We start from the raw sequence: 14,356 nt of genomic DNA, 5'->3' as shown, positions 1-14,356 counted from the left end.
AGGGTCCTTTTCAGGATGGAAGCAGGTGATGAATGGAATTCTGCAAGGGTCATTGTTGGGACCACAACTTTTCATTTTATATATTAATGATCAAGATGAAGGAGCTGGGGCATTTTGGCTAAATTTGCAGATGATACAACAGTAGGTGGAGGGACAGGTAGTATTGAGAGGGCAGGGAGTCTGCAGAAGGACTTAAACAGGTTAGGAAAGTGGGCAAAGAAGTGTCAGGTGGAATACAACATGGGAAAGTGTGAGGTCATACTCTTTGGTATAGACTATTTTCTAAATGGGGAGAAAATTCAGAAATATGAAGTGCAAAGGGACTTGGGAGTCCTGGTACAGTATTCTCTTAAGGTTTATTTGTGGGTTGAGTTGGTAGTTAGGAAGGCAAATGCAATGCTGACATTTAGTTTGAGAGGACTAGAATATACTTCTAGACCTCTGAGGCTTTAAAAGACTCTGGTCAGACCATATTTAGAATATTGTGAGCAATCTTGGTCCCCATATTATATCTCTGGAATGATGTACTGGCCCTGGAGTGGATCCAGAGGAGGTTCACAAGAATGATCCCAGAATTTATAGGCTTAACATATGAGGAATGTTTGAAAACTCTTGGTCTGCACTTAATGGAGTTTACAAGGATTGGGGGTGGGGGAGTGGGGGGGATTTAATTGAAAGGCTCTGTCTCTGTAGCCCTTATTGGTGGAGTGGTTAGCTTGTTAAATATGCTATCCTTGACGTTTTCAGCCTTACAGGTGATCTAGTATGAGTCCATTTGCAGATCCAGGCACTGAATGCAACAAATAAAGAACTGCAATTGAACATGCTTCCTATTTATAAATCTCCTTTGCATCCTCACCAAAGCCTTCACATCCTTCCTATGGTATGGCGACCAGTATAATGCACCATACTCCAACTGAGGCCAAACCAAGATTTGCAGAGGCAGAATATGACTTGCCAAATTTTATACTAAATGCCCCGACTGATGAAGGCAAGCATTCTGTATGCCTTCTTTTCTAACTTATCCTCTTATATACTCTTTCAGGATTTACAGCTAAGATGTCTCTGTACATTAATGCTCCTTGGGGTCTTGCTGTTTACTTTATATTTTTCTGTTGCATTAGATTTCTCAAAATCTTACACTTGTCTAATTTAAATGACATCTACAATTTCTCTGTCCAACTTTCCAATTGATTCATATCCCACTGTATTCTTTAACAACCTTCCTAAGAATGCACAACTCTACAAATTTTCATGCCTGCAAACCTACTAAACAGACCACCAACAGTTTCATCCAAATCATTTATTTACATTTCAAACATCAGAGGCCCTAGCACTGATCCTTGTGGAACAACACTCAGCACAGACCTCCGGTCAGAAAAACATCCCTCCAGAACTGAAAACAACAAATGCTAGAGATCACAGCAGGTCAGACACCACACTTGGAGAAAGAGCAAGCTAATGGTTTGAATCTAGATGACTCTTCATCAGCGCTGAAGTGAAGTGTGGAAGGGACAGTATTTATGCTATAGTTTGCAGAGTTGGGGGGTGGGGGGGGAGCGAGATTTGAGGCAGTGGATGTAGGGTGCTGGTGGAGAAAATGTGTTGATAGTTCAGATTAAGTGTTTGAATTGTGACAATGGCAGAACAGTAGTGTACCTCCTGCCAGACTCGAAAGGACAGACAGTTCCTCTAGGATAGGGGAGGGGAGAGAGGATATGATAACAAGCTAAAAGAAAGGGAGAAAATGGTTCACAATTTGATCGTGTTGAACTCAACATTAAGTCCAGAAAGCTGTATAGTGCCTAGTCTGGAGATGTGGGGGTGGGGGTAAAAGAGGGGGAGGTGTGGCATTGCTTGTCAAGGATAGTATTACAGCTGTGGAAAGGACGATGGATGAAGACTCGCCATCTGTGGTAGTTTGGGCTGAGGTTAGAAATAGGAAAAGGTGAGGTCACCCTGTTAGGAGTTTTCTACAGGCCTCCTAATAGTCCTAGAGACGTAGAAGAAAGGATTGCGTGGATGATTAAGGAGAAGAGTGAAAGTAATAGGGTGGTTGTTATGGGGGACTTTAACTTTTCAGATATTGACTGGGAAAGCTATAGCTAGAGTACGTTAAATGGGTCTGTGTTTGTCCAATGTGTGCAGGAGGGTTTTCTGACACAATATGTTGACAGGCCAACAAGAAGTGAGGCCATACTGGATTTGGTTCTGGGTAACGAACCAGGCCAGGTGTTAGAATTGGAGGTAGGTGAGCACTTTGGGGACAGTGACCACAACTCGGTGACTTTTACTCTAGTGATGGAGAGGGATAAGTGTGCACTGCAGGGCAAGAGTTATAGCGGGGGGGAAGGAAATTATGATGCGGTGAGGCATGACTTAAGATGCGTGGCTTGGAAAAGTAGGCTTCAAGGGAAGGGTGCAATCGATATGTGGAGCTTGTTCAAGGAGCAGCTATTGAGTGTCCTTGATAAGTCAGAGAGGGAGGAAAGGGTCGTCTGAGGGAGCCGTGGTTTAATAAGGAATTGGAATCCCTTGTTAAAGGGAAGAGGGCGGCCTATGTAAAGATGAGGCGTGAAGGTTCAATTGGGGCGATTGAGAGTTATATGGTAGCCAGGAAGGATCTAAAGAGAGAGCTAAGAGCAGCGAGAAGGGGACATGAAACGTCCTTGGTTGGTAGGATTAGGGAAAACCCAAAGGCTTTCTATAGGTATGTCAGGAATAAAAGGATGACTAGGGTAGGTATCGGTCCAGTCAAGGATAGTAGTGGGAAGTTGTGCGTGGAGGCTGAAGAGATTGGAGAGACACTGAATGAATACTTTTCGTCAGTATTCACTCAGGAACAGGACATTGTTGCTGATGTGAATATTGAGTCACAATTAATTAGAATGGATGGTTTGAGGTATGTAGGGAAGAGGTATTAGAAATTCTGGAAAGAGTGAAAATAGATAAGTCCCCTTGGCCTGATGGCATTTATCCTAGGATTCTCTGGGAAGCAAGGGAGGAGATTGCAGAGCCATTGGCCTTGATATTTATGTCCTCGTTGTCTACAGGAATAGTGCCAGAAGACTGGAGGATAGCAAATGTGGTTCCCTTGTTCAAGAAGGGGAGTAGGGATAGCCCGAGTAACTATAGGCCAGTGAGTCTCACTTCTGTTGTGGGCAAAGTCTTAGAGAGAATTGTAAGGGATAGGATTTATGAACATCTGGGTAGGAATAATGTGATCGAGGATAGTCAGCATGGTTTTGTGAAGGGCAGGTCGTGCCTCACAAACCTTATTGAATTCTTTGAGAAGGTGACTAAAGAGGTGGATGAGAGTAAAGCGGTAGATGTGGTGTATATGGATTTTAGTAAGGCATTTGATAAGGTTCCCCATGGTAGGCTACTGCAAAAAATACGGAGGTATGGCATTGAGGGTGAGTTGGAGGTTTGGATTAGGAATTGGCTGGTTGGAAGAAGACAGAGGGTAGTCGTTGATGGTAAAGGTTCATCTTGGAGTGCAGTTATTAGCGGTGTTCCGCAAGGATCTGTTTTGGAACCATTGCTGTTTGTCATTTTTTTATAAATGACCTGGAGGAGGGGCTAGAAGGTTGGGTGAGCAAGTTTGCGGATGATACGAAAGTCGGTGGAGTTGTTGACAGTGAGGAAGGATGTGGCAGGTTACAGCGGGCTACAGATAAGCTGCAGAGCTGGGCAGAAAGGTGGCAAATGGAGTTCAATGTAGGTAAGTGTGAAGTGATTCACTTTGGTAAGAGTAACAAGAAGATGGGGTACTGGGCTAATGGTCGGATACTTGGTAGTGTGGGTGAGCAGAGGGATCTTGGTGTCCATGTACACAGATCTCTGAAAGTTGCCACCCAGGTAAATAGTGCTGTGAAGAAGGCATATGGCGTACTGGCTTTTATTGGTAGAGGAGTTGAGTTCCGGAGTCCTGAGGTCATGTTGCAGTTGTATAAGACTCTGGTGCGGCCGCATCTGGAGTATTGTGTGCAGATTTGGTCGCCATACTATGGGAAGGATGTGGAGGCACTGGAACGGGTGCAGAGGAGGTTTACCAGGATGTTGCCTGGTATAGTAGGAAGATCGTATGAGGAAAGGCTGAGGCACTTAGGGCTGTTTTCATTAGAGAAAAGAAGGTTTGGGGTGACTTGATAGAGGTGTACAAGATGATTAGGGGTTTAGATAGGGTTGACAATGAGAACCTTTTTCCATGTATGGAGTCAGCTATTACAAGGGGGCATAGCTTTAAATTAAGGGGTGGTAGGTATAGGACAGATGTTAGGGGTAGGTTCTTGACTCAGCGAGTCGTGAGTTCATGGAATGCCCTGCCAGTAGCAGTGGTGGACTCTCCCTCTTTATGAGCATTTAAACGGGCATTGGATAAGCATATGGAGGATAGTGGGCTAGTGTAGGTTAGGTGGGCTTGGGTCGGTGCAACATCGAGGGCCAAAGGCCTGTTATGCACTGTATTTTTCTATGTTCTATGAGATGTTGTTCTTCCAGTTTGCGCTGTAATTCACTGGAGAACTGCGGCATGCCAAGCACAGAAATGTGAGCATGTCAGCAAGACGCTGTGTTAAGATGACCGCTTATAGGAAGATCATGGTCATATTTGCACACAGACAAGAGGAGTCTGCCATTGGTTTCGCCAATATAGAGTATGCCACGTTGGGTGCAGGAAATGCAATACACAAAATTGGACGAGGTACAGATGAAATGCTGCTTCACCTGGAAAGCCTGGTTAGACCCTTGGATGGTGTGCAGGAAGGAGATGAAGGAGCAGGTGTTGAATCTTCTGCGGTTACATGGGAAGGTGCTGTGGGAAGTGGTGTGGTGTTGGTGGTTGTAGAATGGACTAGGGTGTCACAGAGGGAATGCCCCCTGCAAAATGTAGACGGGGCGTGAAGGGAAGATGTGTTTGGTCATAGCATTCTGCTGCAGTTGTCTGGAATGGTGGAGAATGATCCTTTGAATGTGGAGGCTGGTAGGATGGAAAGTGAGTAACTGGGGAACCTGATCACGCTGTTGTAAGTAATGGGAAGGGGCAAGGGTGGAGGAAACCACAGTGAGTGGGAAATCATGCTCATGGAAGCAGCAGGCCATGTCAGCAGTACTGTTTTGGAAGGTGGCATCATCCAAACGGATACAACGGAGGCAAAGGAACTGGGAGAATAAATCGAGTTGTTGCAGGACGTGGGATGTGATGAGCTGTAGTGAAGGTATCTATGGGTGTCAGTGGATTTATACTGAATGGCAATGAACAAGTTATTCCCTGAAATGGAGACAAAAATGTCAAGGAAAGGAAAGGAAGGGAAGTGTTGGAAATGGAAGATGTGAAGTTATAGAGGGGTTGAAATTTGGAGGAAAAAAGAAAGAAGTTTTCAAAGTCTTGGCAGGAGCATGAGGCAGCACTGAAGCAGTAGGGATTCTGTGATTCTAAGTTGTTTCCATTGAAAGGGAATTAGTGAATATACAATAATTACAGTGAACACTGAAAATTCAGGAGCAATATCTTTGCACAGAGAATGGTTAGAATGTGGAATTTATTTTTTCGTCGAATAATTGAAGTAAATAATATGGAAGGTTTCAAGGGGAATCTAGGTAAATGCCCAAGAGAAACTGTATTCAATTGGAGCAGTGCATAAACGTATGTGGAGCATCAACTCAAAACTATTGTGGTCTGTCAATGCTCTGCAACACCTTGTCTTATTAGATAACTACAATATCCAGATAGAAAGTGAATGATCAGTTCAGTCATATTACTGATTGAAGACAGATAATTGATGTGAAAATTAGCTACGGATGAATCTAGTGAGGATCATTATTTTTAAGTCTGAAGTTTGGTGCTTGGAAATGTTCATTGTTATATTTCTGGCAAGGAAGCAGACCCAATCAGTAAGAAGTTATGAAGTTAATCATTTTGATTTTCTTTCAGGAGAATTTGGAGAGGTTTGCAGTGGGCATCTCAAATTACCTGGGAAAAGAGAGATTTTTGTGGCCATCAAGACCTTAAAATCTGGTTATACAGAGAAACAAAGACGGGACTTCCTGAGTGAAGCAAGCATCATGGGACAGTTTGATCATCCCAATGTCATCCATCTAGAAGGGGTTGTCACCAAAAGCAACCCGGTCATGATTATTACAGAATTCATGGAGAATGGATCATTGGACTCCTTCCTCAGGGTAATTTGTTTAAAGATATTTTATTTTGGGAAATCATGCCAACTTAACATTTACTGAATAACATTTGATAACATTTGGGATCTTTGTCAGGTCTTGCAATATCCAGAAGAGAATAGAATAGGTTACATATGGAACATTATCTTAGTTTGCTGTCTATATTTGTGTTTCATAAATGTCCAATGGTTTCTATTTTAAACTAGGGTTATCAGACATTGTTTGGAGTTAGGAAAGGGAATGTCACCTTATATTAAACCATTAAGACCATTCTAAAATTATCTGCATGGTCATATTTTTCATAACCTACCTGACCCTTAATCTAATTTATTAATTTACATATACTTACATTTAGTGAAATTCCTTAACCTATCAGTTGTGTAGGCTGTTGCTTTGCTATGAGATGCTTTTAACGTATTGCTTTCCATCCCTTATTTCTCTCCATTGTTACTAAATCTAATCTCTTATAAGCCATTTCTGACATGCTGATCCCATTCTGAAATCATTAAACAAATTTCTTCTGGTCACTGTAGTATCAGTGTTACTACTTCTCCATGAATTGCCATGAATCTACGGTGTTCATTAAAAATATGTTAACCATTTGTTGCTATATTTAATCAAAATGCTTTTAGGTGACCTTGATGGACTAAAGAGAGATGTGAATTCAGTAATTTTTATTTTTTTCATCTTCTTTCCAAAGCAGAAATGACTTTCCAGGAAGATAATGAGTGATCTTTTTTCCACTGGAATTATTTGGAAAGCACATTCCATTATCAATATCCATCTATTGTTTAGCAAATGTTCATTAAAAAAAGAGAATATAGCTTTTAAAAAAAAACTAAGGATCTCAGTTATAGGGAGGGGTTGGACAAGTGAGGACTTTTTTTCTTCAGAGCATAGGAGGTCTTTTGCAACAGCAGTGGTGAGAGCAAGGACCGATTGCTGTTGGTAAAGGTAAGTATCCCATTTAATTACTTACCTCGTGGAATCAGCAGCCTCCATTTTACAGCAGCAGTGAGAGCGAGGAGCTGAGTGGGACCAGTCAAATTGTGCTCTGGGAAGGTGAGGCATTGATATATTTGGGAAGTGGCTAAACCTGAGACACTACTTATGTAGTGTCTCACACCCGCCCTCTCCTCTAACAAAAAAAAGCTCTGTGGTGGATTGATATGGTAAGACTTTTCTTTTTGTTTTTTATCGTGTCGTATTGTTCATAAGTGTCATAAAAGTAAGAAGTGTGATTGCTAACAAAAAAAAATTATAGTTGGACTAAGGTAAGCTTAAGAGTAAAAATGGAGGGACATCCCACACCTGTTTTATGCTCCTCATATTCAATGTGGGACGTCAGAGATGCAGCTGATGTCCTTGGCTCCTTCATGTGCAGGAAGTGTGTCCAGCTGCAGCTCTTGCTAGACCACATGGTTAAGTCAACATAAGGAGGGAGGAAATTTTGAGTATTCTAAAAGGCGTTAAGGTGGACAGGTCCCCAGATCCAAATGGGATCTATCCCAGGTTAGTCAGGGAAGCAAGAGAGGAAATAGCTGGGGCCTTAGCAAATATCTTTGCATCATCCTTGAACACGGGTGAGGTCCCGGAGGTTTGGAGAATTGCTAATGTGACCTCTTGTTTAAGAAGTGTAGCAGGGATAATCCAGGTAGAACATAGAACATAGAACATAGAAAGATACAGCGCAGTACAGGCCCTTCGGCCCTCGATGTTGCGCCGACCGAATCCTACCTAACCTACACTAGCCCAATAACTTCCAAATGCCTATCCAATGCCCGCTTAAATGACCATAAAGAAGGAGAGTTCACCACTGCTACTGGCAGGGTATTCCATGAACTCACAACCCGCTGTGTAAAGAATCTACCCCTAACATCTGTCCTATACCTACCACCCCTTAATTTAAAGCTGTGTCCCCTAGTAATACCTGACTCCATTAGCGGTAAAAGGTTCTCAGTGTCGACTCTATCTAAACCCCTAATCATCTTATACACCTCTATCAAATCTCCCCTAAACCTTCTCTTCTCCAATGAGAACAGCCCCAAGTGCCTCAGCCTTTCCTCATAAGATTTTCCTACCATTCCAGGCAACATCCTGGTAAACCTCCTCTGCACTCGTTCCAATGCCTCCATATCCTTCCTATAGTATGGCGACCAAAACTGCACACAATACTCCAGATGAGGCCGCACCAGAGTCTTATACAGTTGCAACATGACCTCAGGACTCCGGAACTCAATTCCTCTACCAATAAAGCCCAGTACACCATATGCTTTCCTCACAGCATTATTTACCTGGGTGGCAACTTTCAGAGATCTGTGTACATGGACACCAAGATCCCTCTGCTCATCCACACTACCAAGTAGCCTACCATTAGCCCAGTAATCCATCTTCTTGTTACTCCTACCAAAGTGAATGACTTCACACTTAGCTACATTGAATTCCATTTGCCACATTTCTGCCCAGCTCTGCAACTTATCTATATCCCGCTGTAACCTACCACTTCCTTCCTCACTATCCACAACTCCACCGACTTTTGTGTCATCCGCAAACTTGCTTACCCAGCTTTCAAGCCCTTCCTCTAGATCATTTATAAAGATAACAAAAAGCAATGGTCCCAAAACAGATCCTTGTGGTACACCGCTAGTAACTGCACTCCAAGATGAACATAGTCCATCAACTACTACCCTCTGTCTCCTTCCAGCCAGCCAATTCCTAATCCAAACCTCTAATGTATCCTCAATGCCATACCTCCGTAGTTTTAGCATTAGCCTACCATGGGGAACCTTATCGAACGCCTTACTAAAATCCATATACACAACATCTACTGCTTTACCCTCATCCACTTCCTTAGTCACCTTCTCAAAGAACTCAATAAGGTTTGTGAGGCACGACCTGCCCTTCACAAAACCATGCTGGCTATCCTTGATCACGTTATTCCTATCCAGATGTTCATAAATCATATCCCTTACCATTCTGTCTAAGACTTTGCCCACCACTGAAGTCAGACTCACTGGCCTATAGTTACTAGGGCTATCCCTACTCCCTTTCTTGAACAAGGGGACCACATTCGCTATCCTCCAGTCCTCTGGTACTATTCCCGTTGACAATGAAGACATAAAAATCCAGGCCAATGGCTCTGCTATCTCCTCCCTAGCTTCCCATAGGATCCTAGGGTAAATGCCATCAGGCCCAGGAGACTTATCTATTTTCATCCTCTCCAATATTCCCAGAACCTCTTCCCTGCATATTTCCAGGCCATCCATTCTAATCATTTGTGACTCCATATTCACATCAGCAACAGTGTCCTGTTCCTGAGTGAATATTGATGAAAAGTATTGATTTAGTGTCTTTAGGTAATTTAGGTAATTATGGACCAGTGAACCTATTGTCAGTGGTAAGGAAGCTACTGGAGAAGATACTGAAGGATAGGATCTATTCCCATTTGGAAGAAAATGGAATTAGCAGTGATAGGCAGCATGGTTTTGTGCAGGGAACGTCATATATTACCAACTTAATGGAATTCTTTGAGGATGTGACAAAGTTGATTGATCAGGGAAGGGCTGTAGATCTCATATACATTGACTTCAGGCATTTGATAAGAGGTAGGCTGATGGAGAAAGTAAAGTCGCATGAGGTCCAGGGTGTAATAGCTAGATGGATAGAGAAATAGCTAAGCAACAGGAGACAGATTGTAGTGGAAGGAAGTTTCTCAAAATGGAGGACAGTGACCAATGGTGTTCCACAGGAATCTGTGCTGGGACCACTGTTGTTTATGGTATACATAAATGATCTGGAGGAAGGTCTAGGTGGTCTGATTAGCAAGTTTGTAGATTACGCGAAGATTGGTGGAGTAGCAGATAGCAAAGGGGACTGTCAGAGAATGCAGCAGTATATGGACAGATTACCATTGATCAGAATCTGAACTGAACGCTTCATATAAATTGTGGTGATGCTGCTACTTTAACAAGGTTGTGATGGCCTTAGTTTTTTTTCAACAGATCAGCAGATTCTGAAATGTCTGGGTCAATCTACTTGTGAAAGCTTTTAAGTTTAAAAAAAGTTTATAAAATGTATGGGGAGTGGCCAGTTCTCCCAGCTCAGCTTTTCTCTGGTTTGATTTGGGTTTTTAAACAGACTAGCTGTTCAGAGCAAGCAGTCAGTTTGTTTTGAGGCTTTTAGTCAAAGAAACAGCTGTATGGAAGAAGTGTTCCATGTTGAATCTCTCTTGATATCTCTCCTGTAAGACCCTGTGTTGATTTCACCTTTTTTGCCAAGGGGTTTTTATGGGGATTGTGACAGGAATTTGTAACAGCATCATTAAGTTGGGATAATCTGTTGGTTTATCAGATAGGTTAAGTTCTATATTTGTTTGTGTTTCATTCAGTAACCTTGCAAATAAATTCTGTTTTATTAAAACTGGTTGGGCCAGCTGCATCCCCCCTGGAATATTCACATCACACCTGCTTAAAACAACTGGCAAATTATGGTCTGTGTGACTTTCTTAAAATATTTTGAGGGGATCTGGCCTGGTCCATAACAAAATAAAGTGGTTTCAAAAGTAGGATTGAGGCGAGGGATTATACTGTGAATAACTTCATAGAATGATAGAATCCATATAGTGTGGAAACAGGCCCTTCAGCCCAACAAGTCCACACCGACCCTCCAAACAGTAACCCACCCAGGCCACTATCCTATTATCCTATATTTGCTCCTAACTAATGCACCTAGCATGGCAAATTCACCTGACTTGCACACCTTTGGACTGTGGGAGGAAACTGGAGCACCCAGAGGAAACCTATGCAGACATGGGGAGAATGTTCAAACTCCACACTGATAATCGCCCGAGGCTGAATTCAAACCCAGGGCCCTGATGCTGTGAGCCAGCAGTGCTAACCACTGAGCCACTGTGCCACCCCAAATTTCCAACTGTTTCCCCAGTGCCTACCACCTACAAGTACACATTATAAATATAATGGAATACTCTTTGCTTGCATGAATGGACGCTGCAACACCAGCAACATGTGCCATCCAACCAGTCTGCTTGATTAACAGCTCAATATCTTCAACATTCATTCTTCTGCCACTAACAAACAGTGAGACTAGTGTGTACCATCTATAAAATGTGCTGCAGTAACTCAAAGCTCCTTTGATAACACCTTCTAAATCTGTGAGCATTACTACCTAGAAAAATACAGGCACACAACCACACTTAGGTTCCTCTCCAAGTCAAAGAGTCAGAGTAATCCAGCATGGAAACAGGCCTTTCAGCCCAAACCCTTCCATGCTAACCATGGTGCCCACTCAGCTATTTCTAATTGCCAACATTTGGTCCATATCTCTCTGAACCCTTCCCATCCATGTACCCATCCAAAAGGTTTTTAAATGTTACTATTGTACCTGCCTCAACAACTTTCTCTGGGAGTCTGTTCCATATATGCACCACACTCTGCATGATGAAGTTGCCCCTCAGGTACTTCTTAAATCTTTCCCCTCTCACCTTAAGCCGATGTCCTCTAGTTTTCAATATCCCCTGGGAAAAAGATGATATGCATTCGTCCGATCCTGGCCAACCTCTCCCTATAACTTAGGCCTACTAGTCCTGGCAACATCCTTATAAATCTTCTTTGCACTCTTTCCAGTTTAACTATGTCTTTCCTATAACAGGTTGACCAAACCTGTACACAATACTCCAAGTGCAGTCTCGCCAACAACTTATACAACTGTAACATAATGTTCCAATTTCTATACTCAGTGCCTCAGTCAATGAAGGTCAGCAGGCTAAATGCCTTCTTCACCACCCTGTATACCTGTGACACTGCTTTCAACAAACTAAGTACTTGTACATACAGCAGGCTGATTTGTAACTATATCTCTGATCCATCATTATCTGTGGGTCAAAATTCAAGAAGTCCCTTTTCGACAGTACTGTATTGTGTATCTGCTCCCCAAGAGCTGCAGAAATTAAGATGGCAACAGAGCAGGACACTTCAGCCAGACCTCGTCCACTCTGTCCATTTCTTTCTCTTTGTGTTTCTTTTCTTCTTTTGTCACCTGGCCTTAACGAAGACCTAGCAAGGCATCCTCCTGGCACGGCATGGCATGGAGTGGGAATCTTTTAGCAGCCCGTGGTGGTCTCTCTGTGGCCAGTGGTCTCTCGACCTAGAATGGGTGTCTTATTTCTTTAGTTTTCACTTATTCTATGAAGATCTGTAATGCTTAACTTTTTAACTTTGTTTCTTTGACTTCTTAGTACCCGAGTTGTTTGTTGCTAGGTACCTTTGTACCTATGATTGTGCTGTGTGTGGTGACATTTTACACTTTTCCCTGTACTCCTGTACTTGAATATATGTGACAATAAAATCTAAATCTAATTCAAGATGATATCAACTTTTCCAAAGCCAGTAATACTCAAATCCCTTGTATGAACAAGCAAAAGTGACAGCTGTTAAACCCCACTGAGTTTCTGCACTGTTGTAGATAATACCATTCTACAAGTAATCCTGCACTAGTTCAGAATGTTCCATCCTTTTTTCTCATGTTCACATGCAAAAGACTGTTGGTGTCACTATTGCTTCATGCTGTACTTCACCATATCATTCTCATATCACATCATTCGATTATTTGGTACGATCTAGAGGTTGTCAATGTTCAAAAGGTGATTTTTGGAGGGATTTGAATGGACTGCAAATGCACTCAAACTGCATATCTCGGAAATACAATTCTACATGTAAATTTTCCACATCAGTCCTTTCCTGCTTGATATCATCTTTAGCTAAACAATAAAGCAGTAATTGATTGAAATATTCAAATATAATAAGGTCCTCTTAACTGCCATTAAGAGTACAAAGCTAATATTTAATGTTTCCCTTCCATGCTCCCACTGAATGTATCTTAATGAAGGTTCGGTCCTTGCTGAATCTGCTGTCCCAGTATTGGGTTTCATAACTTCTCCCAACTATCAGTGTTGGAAAACAATATCGTTAATACATTAAGACAAGAAATATACTTGCATTGATTCTTTTCAAAGTGTTCTTTTGACATCTTGAAACAAAGTCATGTAAAATTACCCACTTTTGCTACATAGCATAAGTAATTGAAGTTCATCTGGATTTAATTATTTAAACAATTTCTGGATTGTCATTTATTTCATTCTAAGAGAAAAGCGGAAAAATAATAAAAACAGAAATCAGGATCAGTCAACACGTGTAATGAAAATAAAATATTAAAGTTTTCCAGTATAACATTTGTTTATCTGGTTATTATCCCAGTGTCTTTTGTGAAAGCTTGCTGTGTGGAGACTGGCTGCCACCTTTTCTAGTATACATGACATGGACACATTTCAAAAGTAAAAGCTTTTGAGTCATTTGTGAGACTATTATAAAAATCTATGTCTTTTTCTTCACAGCAAAATGACGGACAATTTACAGTTATCCAACTTGTTGGCATGCTTCGTGGAATTGCTGCTGGGATGAAATATTTGGCAGACATGAGCTATGTGCACAGAGATCTGGCTGCTCGTAATATTCTCGTCAACAGCAACCTTGTATGTAAGGTTTCCGATTTTGGACTGTCCAGGTTCCTAGAGGATGATACATCAGATCCAACATACACAAGTGCTTTGGTAAAACAAAGTATTAAGTTAACCATTTTGTCGAGTGATATTCCAAAACTTCCATTTACTTTTTTACGTCAAGGAACATAGATAAATTAAGTTAGTATCTAGAAGCAAAGAATTATAAGGAGTAGGCCATTTAGTCCTTCTAAGCTAGGTTTGGATTAGACACCATTTTTGCTCCAGGATGGTGTGAGCAGGATTATTTCAGACTCCAGTCGAAGCCAGAACATGTGGAAGGTTACTGCCTGCACACATGACTTTGTCGGAGAGATGAATGCTAGGAAGTGATTAAATCAGAGAGTCTGGACAGAGTAGCTGGGCACAGTGCTTCTTGATCCACCTTTCCCGGTTCCTTTCACTTGTTTGCAGGGGGCACAGGTACTGATTCCCAGTTGGAAAGGTATTCGACGTATAACTTAAAAATCACAGCTTACAGCAACAGGAAAGAGAAAATAAACTGTCTGTCTTGAGACTTGAGATGCTTTTACTGCCTTATCCAGAGGTCCAGTAGTTTCCACTAAAATATTGATTCAGGCTGTTCGGCTACCTGGGAGACAATCT

The 14,356-nt window shown here is 41.9% G+C and overlaps 1 protein-coding gene across 1 annotated transcript in view; it reads left to right on the top strand.

Moving 5' to 3' along the window:
* LOC132833749 (ephrin type-B receptor 2) overlaps positions 1-14,356 on the top strand; it is a 336,527-nt gene that overhangs the window by 275,345 nt on the left and 46,826 nt on the right. The window contains exons 11-12 of the mRNA XM_060852277.1: positions 5,936-6,183; positions 13,586-13,801. Coding sequence (XP_060708260.1) covers positions 5,936-6,183; positions 13,586-13,801 — 464 coding nt within the window. The remainder of the gene's footprint in view (positions 1-5,935; positions 6,184-13,585; positions 13,802-14,356) is intronic.

Source organism: Hemiscyllium ocellatum, chromosome 37 (assembly GCF_020745735.1).
Source record: "Hemiscyllium ocellatum isolate sHemOce1 chromosome 37, sHemOce1.pat.X.cur, whole genome shotgun sequence".
NCBI lineage: Eukaryota > Metazoa > Chordata > Chondrichthyes > Orectolobiformes > Hemiscylliidae > Hemiscyllium > Hemiscyllium ocellatum.
Note: the sequence above shows the minus strand (reverse complement) of the source record. Positions and strands in the feature narration are given on the sequence as shown.